At 31.4% G+C, this 24,901-nt stretch overlaps 1 protein-coding gene across 3 annotated transcripts; it reads left to right on the forward strand.

The window, feature by feature from the left end:
* The first annotated feature begins 318 nt into the window (after nt 1–318).
* LOC113512102 (protein mesh) lies at nt 319–24,849 on the forward strand. 3 transcript variants are annotated; one of them, XM_026895883.3, is made up of 22 exons: nt 319–777; nt 9,936–10,174; nt 10,248–10,454; nt 11,107–11,265; nt 11,960–12,097; nt 12,537–12,705; nt 13,252–13,509; nt 13,597–13,936; nt 14,018–14,299; nt 14,751–14,883; nt 14,966–15,060; nt 15,418–15,536; nt 16,134–16,285; nt 16,821–16,929; nt 17,490–17,626; nt 17,976–18,105; nt 18,461–18,723; nt 19,691–19,795; nt 20,126–20,234; nt 20,860–21,741; nt 23,000–23,153; nt 23,813–24,849. In XM_026895883.3, the coding sequence occupies exons 1-22, from the start codon at nt 417–419 to the stop codon at nt 24,042–24,044; spliced, it is 4,773 nt and encodes a 1,590-aa protein (XP_026751684.2). In that variant the 5' UTR covers nt 319–416; the 3' UTR covers nt 24,045–24,849. The 3 variants fall into 3 exon arrangements, with proteins under 3 accessions (XP_026751684.2, XP_026751682.2, XP_026751683.2); XM_026895882.3 differs by lacking the exon at nt 20,860–21,741 and having other exon boundaries at nt 321–777; XM_026895881.3 differs by lacking the exons at nt 23,000–23,153; nt 23,813–24,849 and having other exon boundaries at nt 320–777; nt 20,860–22,382.
* The last annotated feature ends 52 nt before the right edge of the window (nt 24,850–24,901 follow it).

Raw genomic sequence — 24,901 nt, forward strand, 5'->3', positions numbered from 1 at the left:
AAAAACAAGTCTTGTTTATCAATATACATTATATGCGTGTTACATACGTCGAAGGTTTTTTTTTTTTTTATACGAGTATTTAATATCTTATTCAAAAGTAATATCCATAGCCTTAAAGAATAAATTTTCTTTAAACCGTAATTTATTTATTCGCAAACATTGTGCGTAACAAATTGTTACAAAATTACTATAAAGTAAATAACCCTTAAAGCGCAGGACTACGTGGATTAGGACAAAGAATTTGGCGCACCTTTATTTTGCTATCTTATCATATCTCAAACCAGATAAGTCCATATCATCTAGCACACAATATAGCACACTTTAGTCTGCTGTTCAATACTGTGGCAGCTGTCGTTGCTGAAAAATATAGATAAGACAATTTAATTAAAAAATAATGTGATAGTGCTAAAAGAATAATGGGGTTTAAGGTCAAATTAGTTTTAACTCTTCTAGTTTTAAGTGCAAGTGTTAATGGACAAGATTTAGAGGAGCAAGCAGAAAGTATAGATGTTAATAATGAATTGGACAATATAGTGCCAACAGAGCCTAGTGCAGAAGATGCAATTACAGAAACAACTGTGTTACCCGACGTACCTCCCGTGGAGGTACTTCCTAATGCTCTGTTGGAAACGAGGAGTGGAATGTATCAAAATTTTGATGGTACATTATTAGGAACGGATTTGGAGCCCGCGGCAGCTAACATTGATCCAAATGGTGATCAGAGCGAGAGGCAACTTCTAGATCCAGGTTCTACAGTTATCACCGACAATGAATATGGTGAGCTTTATTTTTTAATAATACTTTTTTTATGCATATAAGATTCAACGTCAAACTTATTTTTATTAAACGGTTCCTTCTTCTAGTAAAATATTGAATAATAGAAACATTTGAAATAAGAATTATAGCCTAATCTCTAATAATAGCATAATTATTGCAATAAAAAAATATATAATTAATTCCTACTTAAATTTATTTTTTCATTGTTTAACATACGAAAAAATAGATTTAAGTTACGATCTAAATGGATACTAGTAAAACTTTCAAATTTGAGGAGAGACTACTTCATTTCGCATCTATAACAGACTACGTTTACTTTTAAATATCGCACTAGTCACAGGTTAGGCTTTTTTTGTACAAAAAATAATAATAATAACACTAAAAATTATTACGACGACCATACGGTTCGCCTAAAGGTAATCCATACCGAAAGGCACCTGCAACTCCGGCGATATTATTGCGCTTTGTCAAATTTAATACTATCTGAATTTGATTTTATTAATTTATTTTAATATATGTACGATTTTTTTTTAAATTTAGAGTGCTAATAATAAAGCATTACGTCATCACTAATAGATACGAGTGACGGAGTTATCTATTATGGTGGGCATATTTTGCTTTATTTGAAACATTAATGTATTATTAAAAAAGCAATAAAAAAAAAACAATTTAATAACGACAATATTATTATTAAATAATATTGTCGTTATTAAATGTCATCGATGCGAGATCTCAAATCGACTAGTTTATCCAGATGTAATTTTTCATACCATTTCTATCTGTCGATTCAGATTACATCAACTCGCTACTGGGTATAGTTCTCCTTTCTATCACGCCTCTTGTTACGGTTCTGTGCTCACCTCATCCACAGCTTTCCTGTTATTCACTATCATCTTTCAGTACACACCATATAATTTTCATCATATTATCAGCCTTTAATTGTTCACTGCAGAACATAAGCCTCCCCCTTGAAACGCCTTTCTAGTAGTTACCAAGCTTGGCAGGCGGATTGGCAACCGCAGTCAGGCTTCAGAGATGTTTTAAGAGGGACGCTGCTGTCCATCCCTCGCCCTCCCCTAGTCGGCTCTTACGATACCCGTGGGATAGGAAAGGGTGGCCTTTTCTATGCCGGGACCATACGTTTATATGCCCTCCTATTCTCTTAACGTTATTCTGGATTATTTTTATTATATTGTGTCCTAGTTAGTTCAGGCAGCGTCACGGTTCAAGCCCCTGGTTTGAGTCAATATTACCATCAAGTGTTCGTTTAATTACTCAGAGATGATGACATCATGGTATGCGACATGATTCATTATTATCTCTTTAATTTGCACTGTCTTTAGATTATGAAGTTCTTGTTAAGAAATAGTATTTATTGTATTTAAATTATTATAATTCAGATAAATAACTAGGTATTTAATATTTTGATTTATCATTAAATTTTTTATATATTTTTTTATCACTGCTTTTTTATTATCTTTTACCAGAGGGAGACTTTGTACAAAAGTCGTTTGCTTGGGCACCTTTGTTCCATTCGTGTTTCTACGTGAAGCAGTTGTGTTTACAAGGCTATGTTTCGATTTGAAGAACGGGATATGACAGTGAATTTACAGAGTACAGAGGAATAACACACAAGTCCTCAGGAATGACAACGCATGGAAGGTCCCATGAGTGAAACAGTATACTACGTTATTTTCATGGTACTGCTCATGTCTATAGGCGACGGTCATCACTTTCCATCAGGTTGGCTGTCAGCTTGTTTGCCATTTTAAGTTGTATAAAAAATTGCTTATCGGTTCTAAAAAAACATAGATATAGATATACTAATTTCAGCAGTCGAAGCGTCCTATATAGACCCTTGGCTAGTTTTGCCAGTACTTGCCGCTTGCTAGGCGGTTTGGTAACCATAATTAGGCTTTGTTGGTGTTTTAAGAGGGACGCTGCTGCCCATCCCTCAACTATTAAGTTCTCTGAATAGCCTCTTACGATACCCACGGGAAAGGAAGCAGTGGCCCATCCTATGCTGGGACTATACGGCATACTATTTTTTACTTAAAACTAAATATACCACTCTTGGGTACTTTAATGGCAATTTTATAGTGACCATTTACTGGTTATATTTTCATAATGTACAAACAAATTGTTACATTTTTATTATGACATATTTAGTATAGTACAAGTACTTAATCGAGGTTGCTAAAAACCCACAAAAGTGTGATTGTATAGTGTATCTCGATTTAGTAATCAACGATAAGGGCACACGGCCACGCCTAGGCGCTTATAACTATAACCCGACTAATTAAAAACGTATCGTAACAAAAAAGACCAACGTCTATATTAGCTGTTAAATTTAAAAAATAAATCATTATATAAAATAAGTATACATTTCTCCATATGATTAAAAAAAAATGTAAATATTATTTTGGATTTTTTTATGAATAAATAGTTACACCTATAATATATTACATTTGTTTATATTAAATACAAAAGATTTACGTTTAAAACCAAATTTAATAGTAATAAGTTGGACATATATGTTTACGTATATACAAAATTATGATAATATTATAATAATAATTAAAATACCAAACAATGAAACATCGATTTCGTCCTCTACCTATATGATATGGGAATAACAGTAAACACAAATGTGAAAATAAATACCTACCTGACAAGAAAATATCAAATAACCTGAAGAAAAAACAAACGAATAGTAATATAGCTGTAAAATCTTGACAAATAAGTAAGATTTTTTCCTTTTCTAAATATTAACAATACTCAAAGGGGAAATGAACAAAATCAACTCATTCATGAGACATTAAAACAACATTTTATGAGTGAACCCATAGAATAATTTACTCAATTTTAGGACGTATCTTTTACTTAAATACTCTCACATCCATTATAATTTTTAGTCTATACTTTTTCTGTTGTAAACGAGCTTAATCTTCTTGATAAAGTGTATAACTATTATTCATTTAATATTTTTCAGGTAATGTATATTTACTCGTAACTGTAAATAAATAACTAAAAGGGATTGAATGAAAAAGTCCTTATCTGTTTCTAATATTAGCTGTAATGCCCAATAATTTGCCCTATTTCAATTTTATGTAAAAAAAGAGAGGTTCTAAATTAGCTTGTATTTTTTTATGTTTATTACCTTATAACTTTGTTAATCATAAATCGATTTAGAAAATTCTTTTTTATCTCAACGGATATTTTTAGTTTGGTCCTATGGAAATTTTTATCAAAATCGGTTCAGTGGTTTGATTTTGAAATCAAAATAACTGGTTTTGCAACATTTAAAGTTTTTTTTTATGGAACACAATCTTAAAATATATAAATTAATAAACAAAATGAAATGAAATTTTAGTAAAAACATAACTATAGTTTAAATAAGTTGCGATACTAATATTATATTAATATTATCATTATAAATGAGTACAGTATGGTTTTAGAATTGGGCTCCTAAATAGGTTAATATAATAACTTGTGTTAGAATTAATATATATAGCATAGATTGGTGTATTATATGTTAAGATTTGAAGGTTTTGAAATGAAATGAAAAAACGTAAAAACACAACTGTAGTTTCTTAAGTTTACTAATATTATTGTCTTAAAAAGGTACAATAGTTGTGGTATTAGAACTGGGCTCTTAAATAGGTTAATATAATAACCTGTGTTAAAGGGCCACAGCTCCAACCCTCTTTAGTATGTTTATTAATCACCTTCACACCACGTGACTAATAAAATTTTATTCATTTGAAATTTGATACAGATAATCCTGTCAAATCTGCATATTACCATCTACAAAAACCATAATTACTCTGGATTAAGACAGAATATTAGGACTTGATTTTCACATTAATCGAAAACTAACGCACAAGAAATATTAAATACGTCCAATTTACACGTATAACAAAATGTCTAAACATTTATATTTGATAGGGTTATATATTAAACAGTACCATGTACAATTAACAACAGATAAGGGCCCGTTTTTATCATGCCAAATAGATAAACACGCATGTGTCAACCTATTTTAAAACCTGTAGCACGTATCATTTCATTACATACTAGGCTAGCGGTAGAGGTTTTTTTTGGGTCAATGACGATATGAGAGACTTCATATTTGGTCTAGTTGAGTTTGTTACACAGCTAGAAAACAGTTGTAAAATGACATGAAAATTTAAGACCGATAGAGTCGTTTACATAAAATAATATTTTTATCCACAAAAAAAAAAAACATCGACCTCTATTGTGGCAAAAGCGGTTAGAACTAAACCATTGATAAAAAATTAATGTCACTAATCTGAAAGTATAACATTTCAGATAAAAAAAAATTAAATTAACTTTAGATAAAAAGATAAAAAAAAGTTTATATGTGATAGATTTATAAGGTTACCGTAAGGACCGAATTAAGAACTACCTCCTTTTTTGAAGTCGGTTAAAAATGCAAAAATATTCCCGATTGTTAATCCCGAAGTTAGTAATGTTATAATTATATAAAGCTATAGTAATGTTATACTATAGTAATGAATTAAAAGAAAAATTCTACTAAAAAATGGAGGAATGTGTTGCCCACTCTGTGCATCTAGTCCTGAGGGGCCTCCAAATGCCTCCATTTTCCTCATCCATATCCATATTCTATGTATATTTATTCAAATATAATTTAAATTTCACTTGCAAGATTTAACAAAATAAACATAAACACTTATACACATAAATGTGAACGAATTAAAATATTGTAAAATTACATCAACTTCTTAAACTTAAAAGGCCTCATTCAGCTTAACGGCCACGGGACTCTAACGGGATTAGTCCGTCGCTGTTTTTATTATAATGACGCACGAGAGATGCTGAAAGTGACAGATGCATTCTATGGTCTCAATAGCATTACTCATTACTGTAGGCAAAGACTACCTAAATGGCAGTCTAATTAACTCAGATTTCTATCAGATTTTGTCTGTTCATCTCGGATATACAAAAATGATTTGAGAATAGGAAGCAGTTGTGTTTGCATGGCTGTGTTTCGGTTTGAAGGGTGGGATATGGCGTGAATTTACAGGGTACAGAGGAATAATATCTGAGTCCTCAGGAATGGCAACGCATGAGGTGTATCATGGGCGAAACAGTATACTCTGTTATGTCCATGGTACTGCTCATGTGTATAGGCGACGGTTACCACTTTCCATCAGGTGGGCCGTCAGCTTATTTGCCCATTCTAAGTTGTATAAAAAAAATAAGAAGGTTTTTTTACTACAATGCTAGGTTTTAGTTTAGATCGATTGATACTCTTTTGCATTAAATGTTAATGAGTTCACGCACATCAACGGTAGTAGAATTAAAAATGTTTTATGTTGTATCAGTAAGATTTACGATATAAATTTAGTCTATTGAATTGCCAAATCTTCTTCAATAGGGAAGGTCTGATTTAGGATTTTGTAGTACGAGTATTATTGCACAACATAAATACATACATATCTGCACAACATGTAGGTATAATTTTATAATGATAGATAAATAGATAGATACTCTTTATTGTTTCCTCCAAAAGATTACAATAGTAAACTTATTATAAATATAAATAATTACAAGAAATAATCACAATGAGAAAACAATGGGCGACCTTATCGCTAAGAGCGATCTCTTCCAGGCAACCTTTGGATGGAGAGGAGTAATTATAAACAGTTTGGTGGGAGGCACGATGAAAAATTATGTTAGTTCTAAATATGGGAGATGTGATACATATAATAATATAAATATTATCCCTACTCATTATTATATTTATATACATACACCATTTATATACATGCACATTTATATAATGATTATTATTGAATAACGATAAAATTAATATCACTAGCTTTTTTTTTGCTAGCAATGAGGTTATTAGTAAAAATCCTATTACTAAAAACCCCTTTTCCTTCAACGTGCCGTATTAGTATGACAAGCTCAAAATTTTTTGTTGTTTTTCAATCCACTTATTTTAGTTGAAAATATTTAGTTTCGCTGATAGAATACTCCCCTCAAAGGTGACTAACGATTTTAATTTTACCCTATGTACTTTGATAAAATTAAAATACAATATATATACGTGGATACAAAACGACACAATGTATTAATCATAGGAATGCGTAAATGCTCGTTCGTGGAATGATTTATTAATCATAATGTTATCTTAGACAAACAAGAGTTACCTATTTGATATAAAAATGATAATGCGATAACACCAGACGTGATAAAATTGTAACAAGTAATAAAATAAATAGATCTCTTGATTTAACAATAAATTATAAACTATAACATGTAATGTAATTTTCGATAGGTTCTGATTCGGTTATATTTTTTTATTTTCAACCGTCAACTTTAAACCGATTTAGAAAATTCTTTTTTCTTTCTCTAAAAGGATATATTTATACATTGGTCTCATAGAAATATTATCGAAATCGATTAGTTGTTAAGTTTTTAGATTAAAATAACTGGTTTCTTACAATTATGTTTGTTTTTGTGGGGCACAATCTTTAATTATTAACTCAATATTTCCTATTTATATATTATATCAAATAATAGAAATTAAAAACAAATGTAAACATAAATGTAACTGACCCCACAAATACTGTTCTGTCCCTTAGCATGTCCTTTCAGATTTTTTTTTCTTATCGGAATAAAATTTATCCTATCTCTCATGTTGGCGCAAATTTTATACGAGAATAAATTTGAATGCAATGCGTCAGTCATCAAAATAAATTCTAAATTATATAGAACATAGCTACACAAAAAACAGGCGAAATGAGAAAATTAGTCGTTGAAAGATGAAATTGTTTTAAGATTTATATGTTTATAGGATTACCAACATAAGATACAGCTAAACATTTTAATACAATACATTGGTAGATTAGATCTAACTGTTCTTACATTTATAGGCAACCACAGCATACCTTGTGTTTGATAAACATTAAAATAGAATTAAGTTATTAAATGTCATTAAATGAATAAAGATATTGACAATATGAATAATAATATAATATAAATAATGGAAATTATAATTAAATTATTTTAAATTATAAATAAATAATGTAATGGTGAGGTACATCAACATTTTAATTTAGCCATGAACACAGAGTGACTATCGTTGTGAATATCAAGCATATATCGATATGCATATTAAAACCAGTTGTTATTTTAGGAATATTAGAATAAAGAGAATTTCCTGTGTATCACTCGATATCATATTCTATAGGAATCGGTGAGCTGTCCGATACAATTTGATAAGCGATATCAGTTATCACACTTATCAGTGGATAACGCCGATATTGTACACAGTTTTAGCCTTCTTTTAGGTGTATCCGTTATTATTATACTTCTAAATAATCGATTTAAAGTAATCGTACCTGTAAATAAGCAAGTACATTATTAACTATTGTCTTCAACAAATACTTTTATTGTTACTACCATAGATTTAGAACCTGAGTCCTCAGGAATGGTAAAGCATTGGGGGTATCATGGGCAAAACAGTATACTCTGTTATGTCCACGGTGTTGGTCATGTCTATAGGCAACGGTTACCACTTTCCATCAGGTGGACCGTCAGCTTAATTGCCATTCTAAGTTGCGTAAAAAAACTTGACAACTGACGTAAAATCTACAGTCTTCTTTTTGAAATAAAATCGGTCAGGTTCGAGTTGAACCCACACACCGAGGTTTCTATGCATTGAGAGATGAAAAATAAAATTACCATCACTTCTTTTCTTATATGAAATAGATACATAATCATCATTATCATCATCTCAGCCATTGTCCACTGCTGGACATAGGCCTCTCTTAAAGACACCCACAAGGAACGGTCCTGAGCCACCTGCATCATACAAAATAGTTGTTATAATTAACATTTTAATTTATAATTTCTTATTTTGGGCCAAAATTTTGGTAGAAACTGAACCGCATAACATATTTTTGTTTTTAGATGTTTTCTATAATTACTCTAAAATACTATTTAGAAATATGTTTTTTTTTTCTATAATATTCACATACACGTTTATAAATTGTAAGTATTTTAGTGTTTTCGCTTCAAAGATAAAGGGTGATGGTATTGTGTCACATTTTTTATCATAAGTACAATATATAATAATATATACAATTTATATTATATTAAAACATCTTTAAATGAAAAAAAAATGCCACAAGAAATAAAAATTTTATGTAATTTGAAATGGCCAATGACGCTAATAATAAATATAAATAATCATATAATATAGCTGATGGCCACAGGACGGAATGTGGTAATTGTCATCTTTGATGATAACAGCACAATGTATATAACAAAATACATTCATTCATTGAAAATGTACGGTACCACTCAAATATTGCTTTCCCATAAATATTATCAGGATCAAAACAATAATAATAATAATAAAATATTTGCTGAAATATAGATTTTACAGATGGCACATGTTAGGTTATTACGTCTCCTTATACCATATATACCATACATGGCGTGCAGATCTACTTTTTATATAAAAATAATTCTGAGTATAATTCTTATTGTTAAAAGTTTCATAAGCACACATTATATTTTAATTTAAAAATTACCGGTTTAACTTACGTGTAATTAGATCGATAAAGTCCTACTAGTTTCGGAATCAATACGTGATCCTTAGTCATGAGTGACTGTGATGTCAAGCTCTTGCTTGTCGCTTTTTCGATCTAATTACACGTAAGTTAAACCGGTAGTTATTTTTTTATACTGCTTAGAATAACAGACAAGCTATCGTCTATAGATATGAGCAGTACCATGGACATAACTTAGTATACTCTACCCATGATACCACCATACGTTGCCATTAAGGTGTTATTCCTTTGTATCTTATAAATTCACTGCCATATCTCACCCTTCAAACCAAAACACAGCCATGCAAACAAGATTGCTTTACGGTTGAAACACGAATGGGACAGAGGTCCCAAGCAAACGACTTTTGTATAAAGTCTCCCTCTGGTACAAAAATTAAAACTAATATAATTCTATTATTAATACAGCCGTAACATCACAATGTCTATAATACATTACACAAAAAAAAAGGAAACAATTATTATATAAAAAATTGTCTCGACTCTTGTCTCATAGGAATACAACAACAAATACATTTTTTGTTCTTTCAGCTCATATTGATGGAAGGGTTCTGCCCTCGACGACATACCAGAATAATGGACAGCCATACGTGATCACAACCGCCAGATTGAACCAGATCCGGTCGAACTTCATGTACTGGTTCTACGACCAGGGCGGCACCGACAACATTGGTGACTACCAGCGCGACATCCATACTTCCACTCCGCAGATCCATAAAAATTTCAACTTTCAAGTACCGTTCTTTGGGTTCAGATTTAATTATACAAGGGTAAGTAGACTGACACACTTTCACCTTTATATTAGTAAGAAGAACGATGTTATAACATAAAATATAATTTCAGGTATCAATGAATGGTTATATCTACTTCAGTGATCCCCCAGATCATTACACTTACCCACTGTCTTTCCCTATAAAAGACTGGCCCCATGTGAACGATCCTTCCTTCATTGGCATCTTCTTTAGCAAGTGTCGCATTGGTAACCAACGGCCTGAGGACCCCGACCAACGAAGACCTGGTGTTTACTTCAGGATGGACAGAGATTTACAGGTAATTAATATTTTGTTTTCTTATTTGTTAATAAATACTCGTATATTGAGATTCGTATATAGAGAGCACGTAAAGCCTAAAAAAACAAAATGTCTCTAATAATTATGGTACATATTTTAGTTAAAAAATGGACAACAAATCAAGGATCAATAAAATAATTATCATTATTATCCTAACAATAAATCTGTGTTAATAAAAATAATAGGTTGATTTATCATAAATTAGACATATAGTTAGGGATGAATGACCAGTAGTGAGCACTATTCATTTTCGATAGAAATCATGAATAAAATAATATGAATGAATAAAATCTACGTATAATTTTTAATGGTTTATGAAGAAGGAAATTCTTAATTAGACTCTAATCGTGTGCGTTAAATAATACATATCACTGGATATTTATTTATTTATTCTTTATTGACCACAAAACAAAAAAAGGTTTGGTAAAAAAAACCGGATGCTCCCCTAATCAACCTTTGGAAAAACAGAAATGTAATTATTTAGTAAAAAATATTGAAAGGTATGGTGCACCAATTTCTATCATGGTTTTTATAAAAAATGTAGTGTTAATTCTCTTATTAGACCCACATAATTTTTTGTAATGATTAGTTTACTATGATATAAAACCGTAAGTTACAATCTTTTGTTTCAGACCCGCACCGATCAATTAGGCGTAGAGATGCGCGAACGCCTCACATGGGATATCAGGCAAGGTGTTATTGGTGCTGAGGCATTTTTCCCCAAACACGCCATTACAATAACGTGGAAGAACATGTCCTTTGCTGGTGGAATTGACAACTCATTATATTTGGTACGTTTTCAGGTGTAAATAAACATTAGAATTAAATCAATTAATAACACTTTAAGAATGACTTAACTTACGAAGGGTTGAATCGGTATCACATTGCATTTTGTGAATATTATGTTAAAAATACCAATTAGTAAAAAAAAACACTGAATCTATTTATCAATACCTAAAAAAATATCAAATATCTATGCTCACAACTGTAATCCCAGATAAGATAATCAGGGGTATTTTGTCGACTGTTACCATTGTAATGTCTACACCTTGTCGGTTGTTTATTAGTTTCTAATTTGAATCACAAACATATAACTACTAATAATTTCTTTTTTTTTTAAATCCCTTCCTGAAAACACATGTCGCAGCACGAATCTAAAAACTGCTTTTAAGGGATGTAAAGAGTTTTCTTGGTGGTGTGTCTAATGGTGGCATATAATAAAAAGTTCTAAAATATTGAAGCATAGGATAACTTCCTACTAGTAAGAGAACTTAACAGGAATAAAAAAAACACACTTCGAATGCACATTACAAGCAAACCTTCACATTTTCAATCAATCTTTAGATGAAATTTAACACCTCTAATATAACCGTTAAATAGATCTAAAATTTTCAAATTTAACAAATTACTGCTAAATATGCTCTCAGTCAAGGTTACATTACATTATGCAATGATTTAAAATATGATACTTTTCCTTTTCAACAGACAAATACGTTCCAAATGGTGTTAGCAACAGATGAAGTTTTTACGTACGCTATTTTCAACTACTTGGAGATTAATTGGAGCTCTCACACCGAGGCTGGTGGTGATACCACTACAGGAGAGGGTGGTGTACCTGCTTATGTGAGTTTTTATTTATTTATTTACAATAGAAATTCAAGAACATACGTAAAAATAACTACAAGATGAATGAAATCATTTATGTTTTTACAAATAGAGATAATATACAGTATTTGACAGTGCTTACCTCAGAAAAATCATCCAAAAATTATAGGACTATTAATCCGAGTTTAGTTTTATTATAATAAAACTACATGACTTTACGAAACTTATTTTTTTTAATTTGGTTAAAATCTGAGTTCGCCAGATGTTTGTTGTTTTGACTTTCATATATATACACAACATTATATAGTAGTTTAAACTTTTTACAATTTATGTTCTAATTGTCTGGTTCTTTATAATATTTATTTATTTTAATAAGATTAAATCGACAATATAATCATGTAAGAATACCACATTGTTCTAATAATATTTCATTTGAACGTTATTTGGATGTTTTCAGATTGGTTTCAACGCTGGTAACGGTACCCAAAATTATGAGTACCAACCGTATTCTCAGGCCTCTGTGCTTAGAGATCTAACTGGTAGAGGATGGGCTAATGGATTCCCTGGCCGACACATATTCAGAATCGACGAGAAAATATTAATGGGTACCTGCAACAAAGATATCGGTAAGATCTAAGTGTAACAGTATATCTTACTTTACTAAAACAATAAAATGTGTAAATAGAAGATTATTGAGAACTTAATAAGGGCAATAGAAGCCAAAACAATATTTTTTTTTATTTCTTTATTCCGGCAACATGCATAAACTACTGCACCAAATTAAATGCAATTTTCATAGTCGTATTCCTTCAGGAACCTTATAACCTTCAGGTTTAATTTAAAAATTTATGTATGTTTTACCTTAATACACTTGATATGAGTGTGAACTATTTCGTTGATTATCCTAATTTTGAAAAACACGCGTACTATGTTGTGAGCAAAAAATTAGTTTATGATAAAATTATAAAATAAAGCAAAATATAAATTTCTAATTTATTGACATAAGCAAATTAAGACCTTTTGATCCGAAAACTTATGACTTTTAGTCTGTACTTTGAAATGCATTGGTAACAAAATATAATTTGTCTAATGTTGCAAATCTAAAGGAAGATCAACAAGGTTAATTAATAGTTAAAACAATCTCTGCTTATTATTCTCTTCTCTTTTTTCAGACGGTGCCAATCTTCCTCTAATGTTTGCTCCCGAAAGTGGTAACATGTTGGGTGGTACCATAGTCAACATCACTGGTCCTTGCTTTAATCCAACTGATAGGATCACCTGCCGTTTCGATACTGAATCTGTTACGGGTGCTGTTGTTGATACTAATCGAGCTATTTGTGTCCAGCCACGATTCTATCATAACGGATATGCTAGGTTTGAAGTCGCCATCAACAACGAACCTTACAAATGGAAAGGAAAATTCTTTGTTGGTATGTTTTATACATTAACAATATCTTTCGAAAAGACAAATTATACACTTGATTTAAATCACTAATAAATTTTTAATATCGCTACAGAAACACCTGCAACTGCTACAGAAAAGATCTTCTTCCCCGACGACGCTGTTCATCAAGCTAATCCGCCTGAGATCAGAATAACATGGGACCGCTTCAACTTAACTACGAACCTTAATGTCCAACTACAAATCAGTTTATGGGGATACAAAGAAGTAACCATCAGACCGCAATTAGAGTATATCGACATGATTGAAGTGGGCGTAGCGAATACTGGAGAATATATTATTAACCCACAAAACTACCGTAATAGGGAGAACACTATGCACAATGATATGCAATTTGGTTTCCTTCAAATAAATTTAACGACGCCCGAAGAGTATAAAGGCATTAAAATATCTCCGTGAGTATAAATCAATAATAGTATAATCAGTAATCCTTCTCTTTTGTCTTAGTTCTATGTGATTTAATTTGTTTTTTACAGTATATTATGGAGTCGTCCAATTCCACTCGGATGGTATTTCGCCCCACAATGGGAAAGATTACATGGCAGACGTTGGGCACAGGCTTTATGCAATAACTGGCTTCGAACCGATCGTTTCCTGAAAAACTTCGCATCACAAATTCCAGTTTGTCCATGCACACTTGAACACGCCCTGCTGGACAAGGGTCGCTTCATGCCTGATCTCTCCTGCGATAGAGATATCAATCCAACTTGCCGGTACCACTGGGGTGGTATACATTGCGTGCGAAGTGGAGGACCGGGGTAAAATGATTTAATATTTAATATAAAATTTACATAATTTGTGTAGTTAAAAATTACTGTTTAATTTTTCATTTCAGTAATTTCCTTAGATGCCCTTTATATTTTTTGTGAAATAATATTTAAATATAGGACATAATGTGCATATTTTTTTTACTTTCAGCATATCAACATGCTGCAAGAATTTCTTTTTTTAAAAAAAGGTCCCCTTTTGGGAACATTTTATTTTGCCGATTTATCGCAAAAAAGCAAATGTAACAAAGTCAATGAGTTTAAGCTAATTAGATTGATGTCATTGAGTAATTTGCGACTGATATAATAATATGGTGATCGGAACTTAAAAATAATCACAGCTTCTGATGTTTAGGATGTCATTCTCTAGTCCTCTTACTCCAACTGAAGGTTGTGTTTTTCCAGGCAATCTTTTTTAACTTTTAATTATTTTTATTCACAGTGCTGAAGGCTCCGGCCAGCAATGTTGTTATGATAAGAATGGATTCCTTATGTTGTCATACGATCAAATGTGGGGTTCACGACCTCATAGATCTCATGACTTTGGGTTCACTCCTTACAACGAAGCTAACAAGGTAACAAACGTTGACTAACTTTATATTGCTGTTTTATTTTGTTTGTAATTAATAAAAATAACGATTTATATGATTTTGTCAGGTACCTTCGTTGTCACATTGGTTCCATGACATGATACCTTTCTACCAATGTTGTTCGTGGCAAGAAGAACAAGCTGTTGGATGTGAAACCTTCAGGTAAGTAAAAGAAGTATTCTTTAATGAATGTTAAATAGGTCTTTTGACTACAAAAATTAATTAAATAATTTGTTAATTTTGAATAGTATAACGAAGCAGCATTTCATCGTTCCTCTATTAGAACTATTCTAAAAAAGGGGATTCCTCTACATATTTGAACAAATTAAGCGCTTCAAAAAAAAAAAAAGAAAACAAAGATGCACTTTGTTTTCTTTTTTCGAACAATCAAGTGGAATTTTATCTAGGCAGTATGATGTAGTTATGATGTATTTTATGTTGGTTTCTTAGCCACATCTTATAATATTATGGGGATATTTATTCAGACAAATTCACTCGTATCGTAATATTCTTAAACAGATTTGAGCGGCGTCCATCGCAAGACTGTGTTGCTTATCAGTCCCCTGGAGTCGCTGGTATTTTTGGAGACCCTCATATCGTTACATTCGACGACCTTCAGTATACTTTCAACGGCAAAGGTAATTAAACTTAGTACAAAAATTATCGTAATGATAATATTTCTTATCGAATGATAATCCTTAAATCATGTCCATATATTTAACTTTCACATTTTTGCTTCTTCTAGTACAAAAGTAATTAACAATTTACAATATTATGTTATTCAATCTTTTACATTACATTACCATGTAGGTTTGATGTTGTATTGTTTTTCCCTTTTATTAGGCTAGAACAAAATTTAATCATCGCAGTGTTAACTCTCTTTCGGATAATATAATATGACTTGTATGACAGATGATATTATATTTCACAGAAGTCGTTAGTTCTTCCCCTATCATTATAATATCCACATAATAGATTCCTTAAAACATTATCTTCGCTTCTGCGCATTCCATGCCCTTACCAGAACAAATAATTAGGTAGTTTTTTAACATTTCTCTAATGAGCACAACTTTCAAATCCCCTCTATAATTTATTAATTCTTAACTTTATTCATATTTATTACATTCTCAGTTTTTCTATTTCAGCTGTATGCTGCCGTCTTTTATTTAAATGTTGCTCTTGACCAGATTTGACCAAGATAAAATGTAAATCTAATCATACTATCGTTTGAACAGGTGAATATGTCCTGACTAGAGTCGACCATCCTCAGCTGAAGCTAGATGTGCAAGGACGATTCGAACAAGTGCCTAGGAATGTCTACGGTCCTGTGAACGCTACCTATCTGACTTCTGTCGTTGCGGCTTCCAACAACTCAGTACCAATTGAGGTAAATACCTGCTATAAACTAATTTTTTATATGTAAAGTAATAAAAAACTAAGCAATAACATACATATAATAACAAAAAAAAAAAATCCATTTCAATAACAGAGTTTCAAACATTTCTATTTACTTTATTCCTTTTTAAAAGGCCTGCAACGCCCAGGAGATTTCTCTGGTGTTGTTAAAGTTTGGGCGGCAGTGATCATTTACCATCTAGTGTGCTGCATACTCGTTTGCCACTCTTTAAATAAAAATACCAGTTCAGTGTGCGACAAACATGATAGTAAACTTAATGAAATTTATATGTAGCTAACATAAAAGTAATGAGTACTTCTTTCTCTTGGGTGTCATAATCATCGTCACCTTCCTGCTCTTACCTCAATTATTTGGATTCAATACAAGATGTTTTTATTTATATTGAACAAGGTTTTAGCTTTTGTTATTAAGACCAGCCTTCTTGGAAGAAATTAAAAATAATAAATTTACTTCGACAGTGATGAATAAATTGTGGTTTATTCTTACCTTTTATTATTATACACAGGTTCGCTTACGTCCTCAACATGCTCAATGGAGATACAGACTTGACGTCTTCGCTGACAACAAGCGCGTATACTTTGACAGATCAGCTCTTAGAGTGCAATACTTCCCAGGTAATTTATTAGTTGTAATACTCATATATGACAAATGGCCATAAATCCAATTCTTTGTAGGCTATAGTTACTGGAGAGGGACCATGTATAAATTTATTGCTTGGGTGCCATTGTCTCATTCGTGCAACTGTATTTGCATGGCTATGTTTCTATGGCATGGGTTAGATATTACAAGATGTTCAAATATAACATTTTAGTCCTTGAGAATGGCAACGAATGTTCACGTCTATAGGTGACGGTTACTTTCCATTATGTATGTCGTCTGCTTATTTGCCATCCAGAATGTATCGAAACAACAATAAATAAAAAAACATCAGGAAAATATTATCGATTGTTGCGAATAGTCTACATGACAAAAAAAAAAGAAAAATTAATGGAAAATTCTACTAATTTTTTTAAAGTCTAAAGACTTTTAAAAAAAAATTAGTAGTAAAGTACTTACACTAAAACTAATTTTAAGAAATTAAATTAATATAAAATCGCCGTGCATTATGTACTTTTACGTTATGAATAGAGGTATTAATTTCTTAATAATTTATACTCGCTGTTCTTTTTAATAGGTGTAACCGTGTACCAGCCTATGTACATCTTAAATCAATCGGAAATCGTAATTATGTTCTCGTCGGGAGCTGGAGTTGAAGTAGTTGAAAACAAAGGTTATATGTCCGCCAGGGTCTACCTACCTTGGACATACATGGTAAGTTCATAGATGACTTAAAATACCTAACAATGGGCTTTAAATGAATATATATATATTCCGTATAGCCGATTCCAAAGTTTAACTTCAATAATATCAACCAGAGAGATACTGCAAGTCGTGTGTTTCTTAAGAAGCAGCTGTGATTAAATGGATGTGTTTCGGCTTGAAATTACAAAGCATGGAGACTTTACAAGATCGGCAAAGTGCCGTTCTTGAAGTTTTCAAGATCATCATGAAGAATACCATGGTGCTGTTTATGTCTACAGGCGAGGGTTATCATTTTCTTTAACTTGCATGGAAATAAAGAAACTAATCTAAGTGAAAAATTACCTACTCTATGTTATAGAATCAAACGCGAGGTTTATTCGGCAATTGGTCTCTGGACATCAACGATGACTTCACTAGGCCAGATGGAACAAGAGTCGCCGTCGATTTGAACAATTTCCAATCTGCACACAGAGAGTTTGCGCAATACTGTTAGTATGAAAACAAAATTTATATCATTCTATTGTTTAATTAAAATTAATAATTTTTTCGCCATCCAAATAAAGCAAACAATTTTTTTTCTAAGTAACCGACATAATTTAACGAACTCTCTTTTATAAAGACTTCAAAAAATTAAAGGTCTCAATTTGAATATACATATATTTTTGTGTATGTTATAGAAAATCTTCGTTAATTCAGAATAGATTTTGATGATTCTTTTTGCAATCTTCCGTATAGTTTACTTAATAATTTTGTTAATATTCTTATTTAAATTTAAATTAACAATTTAGTTTTTTGTCGGTAGATATATTATGGTAACTCATAAATAAATATTTCATATTCCAGGGCAACTGTCAGACCGAGAGCAAAAGGACATAGGCGTGGCGTTATTCACGAGGGAGTACGGTCGAACAGCTGCCTATTACAACGATAACCAGTTCATACCCAACTTTATAAGGGAACCCGCCGATTTCCTACCAGCGAACAGATCCCACGACGTCAACAGGGCTATAGAACTCTGCCAGGACTCGTATCAATGCCGGTACGACTATGGCATGACACTCAACAGGGACATGGCACAGTTCACGAAGAACTACCTATCATCCATTGTAAGTTGTGACTCATATTCTTTGTTTGGAATTATCTCCCATGGTTTTTCACAGAAGTCTATTATTAATGATGTCTATATCTATACATTGTTACAACGTATGTCAGTTTGTTTTTATTATTTATTTAGTTGATAATATAAATAATTATGATTTATCTTTTTGAAATAAATTAGAAAAATGTAATCATAGGATTTTAAAATTTTGACAAGAGTGAAAATAGTTGAAACCTTGTTTACATCATTATAAATCTGTGCTCTTTTACAAAATTTGTAAGAAATTGTAAACGTTTTTAGATCTTTAGAAATGAGTATAATTTTTGAGTAAATGCGCTCTGTTTTCTGTGCTATGTTTATGTCTGATTTTTTATGTATGTAAGTTTTTTATAATCTATATGCACTATAAATTTACGACTATTAGTAACAGTTCAGAGTCGTTTTGTTTTTTTTTTTAATCCACTTGGATTAAAAAAAAAAAACAAAAAATTTAAATCTTAATTAAATACATGGAAAACATCGCGTGATCAACTTGGATGCGTCTTGTCGCCTGTGTTCATTGTTCTTTAGTAAATGCATCATTCAAGGTCTTCGTATAGGACCATGCCATGGCGTATATTCAGTTTGTCTATGATTGCGGCTGTTAATTGTATCCAGCCAGTTACATTATATTTCTTATTTATATTTGTTTTTGACACAGTGATTATTTGTTAGTGCCTAAGTATTTAAAATTTAAATTGTATAGTATTTACATACTACTAATAAAAATTTTAATCGACATTATAGAAGAAGAGATTCTCAATTCGTCTATATTTTTATGTGAATTTTAAATCACTTTTTATAATATTGTTATTTTTTAAATCGAAAGTTTTCCTCCGTATCATCGCATATAAGTTTGATAAAGTATGAAAGTATTTTATGTAAATTGAATTACTTAAAGTTTTTAAAATTAATTATTAAATTTATATCCATAGACAAATATAAAGGAGACGAACGCCCGTCGTGTGATCAGCTGCGGTATCCTAGAGACGCCGAGATTTGGTCGAAAGAGTAATTTCTTCTTCACTCCTGGAAATACAGTGAGTTCTTTTATATTTTAATTAACGCGCTCACCCAAAGGAAACTTGATATAAAAATCGTCTACTTAGTTATCTTTGCCGTATTCGTGTAATTTGCATGGAATTGTAAAATTACTTGCATGGAGCTAATATCCTACTAATATCGTAAGTGTTAGCACATAGGATACTTTAGGAGTAATTTAATAGGATTCAGCACCGAGTAACATTTAATAATTCATTAAGATTGAATGAACTCATGTCATATTTGTGCCATAAATATCAATAGTCACAATTTTCCTTTTATGTGTCATCTGTTTCTATTATAATTTATAATTTAATTCGCTTTATTAGGTGAACTTCGAGTGTAATCAAGACTTTATTTTGATTGGCGATAAACGACGCATTTGCGAAGATAACGGCCGGTGGAATCTGCCCGATTATGGATACACAGAGTGTCTACGTAAGTATTTGTTATTATTTATAACTTGGACAATTAGTTTAAGTATTTATTCTGTAGCGTACTGTAAACAATCATACACAATTCTCTACTAGAAATAATAAAAGGCGGTGTACTGAATTATTTGCCAACTAGAATTATATAAAATAATACAAATATGACATTAATGCGTGCATTCGTTACTAATAGTTATGATTATGTAGTTTAAATAACATTATTATTATATATGTATTATCGCATGAGCATGGTAACAAGTATTCGTCAACAATTCGCGTCTAAGTCAATAGAAATTTGTACTTATATATAGTTTATAATCTCGGGCATTCTATATTATTTAAGGTTACATAAAATAAAAAAAAATCAAACTTGACTTTAAAATTTTAAATCTAGTTCTACTCGTATTAATATCCATCAATAATTTTTATGACACTTATAAGTAATTAAAATATGACATATATAGTTAAAATGCTCAAAATTGTAATCCTGGTTAAAGTAGTCATTGACTCTGTGGCAGATGTGGGTCATTCAATATGAATGGCTCAATTAGATGCACAGTATTTTTTATTTTTATATTCATTATTTTCATTCTATCTTATACGAAAAGCTGAGCAAATCTTTTTTTATCCAGGTCAACAAGAATACTCACAGCGCACGCTGTTTATGACTTGGGGCGTCATACTGGCAGTTATTCTACCATTAGGGCTCTTGATCTGCCTCCTTTGGTTCTGGTGCTTTTACACGCCGAGATCTAAAGGGAAAAAGGCTTTCAGTATCAACGAATATACGCGATCCAAATCATCTTCGAGACTTAATCTAAGATCTACATCAATGGGAAATGTAACAGATCCTATGAATACTTCAACATTACGTACCGATTCTGATATTAAACCGAAATTGCCCGTTACTCCCACTGAAGAACAGCCAATAAATAAATCGTTTATTACTAGGTCTGCTCCAGCGCCACCTCAGGACGCTGTAGCAGACGGTGACAGTTCCGGATTAGGTTATACAGACTCTAATAAAAGTGACTCCGGTAAATCATCGCTGTCCAAAAAACGTAGGGCATACGATAAAACTTACCGAACCAACGAACCCTTACCAAACGCCCCGAATAGTGAATTCCCTGAGAAAAACTGGGATTTATCTGAGGAAGATCTACTTTCATTAACCACTTCCCCTTCGGACACGGAATCTAACCGTGAATCTACTTTGACTCGTCCAGCGAAAGATATTGAATACGTCAGCAAACCCCGTCAAACTGGTCGGCACGCTCTTGCCAGTGACTCTGGTTACTCAACCAAAGGGTCGGAGAATCCTTATAAATATGAAGGACAATATAGTCCAGTGCCGTCTCAGTACTCGCCAACTTATTCCGATATTTATTCGCCCCCGCTGAGTCCTACATCTGATTTAAGTCCGGGTAATACATACAATAACCCAGGGTTACCTGAACCACCGAAAAGTGCTCCTATTGATACAATAAAAACTTTCACTCTCCCACCTCAACGGGGTAAATCAGTAGAGACCCTTATTGACCCACCGACGACAACTGAAGCACCAACGTTCAGTAGTCGATCCACTATGGTTTAAACTTTTGGATAAAATATTGTAATAGCAGTTTGATAGTTAGAATTAACTGTAGTTTAAATTTGAAAATCGGATAATATCCAAGAACAATAGAGTATACCATATACGAGTACTTACTTTTGTAGATAATCTTAAGCTTAGGTTTCAATTTTATCGGATATTCGACGATTCAGATACATGGTCGATGACGATCAATGATGAAGTCTTTGGACTTGATTGTCAAGTCAATGTAGCTACGTCATGAATCTCCGCTCTCAACTAATCGTTAGTGACTCGAGAAGAATTTGTGACACGGTATTTATTCACTGCCCTTAATGACAATGTGTGGGAGTACGGGCCTTCACAACGATAGCATCTAATGGTATTAGAAATGTAATAGAATTTATTATTTTTTTAGATGATTATTATAATAAGCACAATTTTTAGTCTTTTGCACATAATATTTTGTTTTAATCATAGTATGTTTTATATTTTCTGTTGTTGTTTATAGTTCTCTGTATATTTTATTATAATTTTATCAATGTTTTATTATATGTGAAAGTATAATAAATATATTTAATGAAATTACGATAATATCACTGGGAGAGGAAATTTCTGTTCCGATGGTAGAATAACGCCTCTATGATCGTTTCCCTTGTATTATAATTTTTTTTATATAAGAAAGCAAGGAATACAATTTGTTTTTGCCCACAAGATGGTGGAATAGAAATTTTCTCTATCATGTGATGTTTTATTTTTTATCCCAATATACGTTATAGTTATTGCTTGCTTTCTTATCTTGTGCACACAATAACATTTAGGTCAGTTATACAGGTGAGTGACTATTTTATATTTACATTGTGATTACTCATGATAAAATATCAGGGTCGTAGATGTGATGTTGCGTAGGTTAAGTACCTTACTTATTTGTATGTAAACAAAAACTGAAGAAATAGCGTGTTGGACACATCTTAATTGACTGGAACTGGATACTCCAGAACTCCATATTTCTGTTTAAGATTCCAAATTCATGTCACTATATAAATTCTAAAATAATATGTTTAAAGTATTATAAGTAACTAGTATTTATTAACAGATATGACGAGTATCTTTCTTGTGAATTTAAATTAGAGTTTTGGAAGGGTGTCAAATTTTATGTTTTCATTCCAACTATGTAATTTTGTATAATTTAAACTTTATAGGCAAGCAGGAGTATTCATCGCGTACCCTTGGCGCGACATGGGGCATCATCAGCGCTGTTATGTTACCTATTGTCGTGGTACTCATCTGCCTTGGTTGGAGATTACTCAAACGGTGGAAGAAAAACGATGATTCCGAAGAAGAATATGTCATCAAGTAAGTTTAAGAAACTGATCATTATAGGTAGCAGACACTCCATTGTGAAGATCGTAATCATTATTATATATATATAAATTTATAAGTAGCTAACAATCTGAGAAATAAGCTGATGGCCAATGATGCTGATGGCCAATGATACTGATGGAAAATAGTAATTGTCGTTTATAGATATGAATAGCATCAGGAATATCACAGAATACACCTAAATGTTCATGATACTAAATGGTACAAAATGCAGCCGACATTTTATATAAGGTCTTCCATCCTTCCTATGGGGTATGTTAGGGAATTTACACATAAAATTCGGAAGTCAATCTAGTCATAAAAATATAGACGCCAATAGCACCAGATGGGTCATACCTACGCTATCAACCTTGACGCCATAGTGTTGTGTTTTAGGAAAAAATCAGTATGAGGCTCATGCCACAATCTGAGTATTTTTATGGCCATAATATTAAAGTTTCAAAGATTACGATACAATATTAACAAATAAGTATCTTTCACTTATTCAAGGTTATCATTTAAGTACTACCTATCTGTAATGTTATTATATATACTTAATTAAGTAGGTATTAATTGTTTATTGCGATAGACTAAGAATTGTTTTGTATCACGCTTTCCAAGAATACATATTTTATAGAATTATAAATTTTTAGGAAACCTTACATTGACGAGTCGATGCATGTAAACTCTGATGATGAGAGTATACCATATAAGAAGGATACAACGGAAGACAGTCCAGAACCCAGTGAACCGTTGAGAGTCATAGACAATCCTGGAGATATAGGAATACCGGTATATGACCAACAACAACAATTTTATACGCCTCCGCAAACTACGGAGCATACGCGCGATGGACAGTGGTCGGGAGAAACTGAAATAAATTAGGATAAGCTATAGATAATTATTTTTACACTTATAAAAGTAATTTTATAACTTTGTAAGGATTTAATGTTTTTAAATGAACATCCGAATTTGTAACAAGTACTTATTTGCTTAATAAATTTTTATTATATACCAGTAAATGTTTTTGACAAATATTATGCAGGATAAAAATGAATAAATATTCAAATAATGATACAATGAAAAACATTACCAATTATGTTAATGTGCTAATTATTTAAAAAAAATATAAAATAATTTAAAATTAGATTTTAATTTTCATAAAAAAATGTATTTTTGATTATAATGAAACCCACCACAGCGAGTACCTTCTATTCTTTTAATTAATATTATTCATAAAATAGACAGGTATAAAAAAAACAAATCTAACATATTGTTTCAAAATATCTTTATTCTTTATATGTATATCGCGAAAGGTATTTTGCGTTATGCAATACTAGCTAATATATACCTATTAACTACCTTTATCAATAAATAAGCTATTTAATTATTTAGTAGTGTGTAAACATTTTTTATAAGTGGCTTGACATTTTTAGTAGTTGTTTAGTGCCTATAGTATAGGAGTCATTCTTATAGTAAGTTATGATGGTAAATATTTATTTACGTAACATTTTTTGTACACAAAATATTATGAAATATATTTTAGGTTTATAACTCTAAAATAATATCCATCTACCTACCTTGAAATAATAATTAACTGAACATTGTCATCGGGTATTTTTTTTCTACTAATTTTTAAATTGATTTGTTAATTTTCATTTAAAGAAAATTAAATACATACCCACTAAAACGTAGTTCTTTATTTTAAAAAATATTGTAATTTTCATTGTGTAAAATATATA

This window comes from Galleria mellonella, unplaced genomic scaffold (genome assembly GCF_026898425.1).
Source record: "Galleria mellonella isolate WM207_F2 unplaced genomic scaffold, CSIRO_AGI_GalMel_v1 utg184, whole genome shotgun sequence".
Taxonomy (NCBI): Eukaryota; Metazoa; Arthropoda; class Insecta; order Lepidoptera; family Pyralidae; genus Galleria; species Galleria mellonella.

What these genes read in the sequence shown, in the direction of transcription:
- LOC113512102 (XM_026895883.3), top strand. Translation starts at nt 417, where the DNA reads ATGGGGTTTAAGGTCAAATTAGTTTTAACTCTTCTAGTTTTAAGTGCA. An exon ending in TATCACCGACAATGAATATG is followed by an intron (nt 778 to 9,935) that starts GTGAGCTTTATT and finishes TTGTTCTTTCAG; the next exon opens with CTCATATTGATGGAAGGGTT. An exon ending in GAAGAAGAATATGTCATCAA is followed by an intron (nt 23,154 to 23,812) that starts GTAAGTTTAAGA and finishes ATAAATTTTTAG; the next exon opens with GAAACCTTACATTGACGAGT.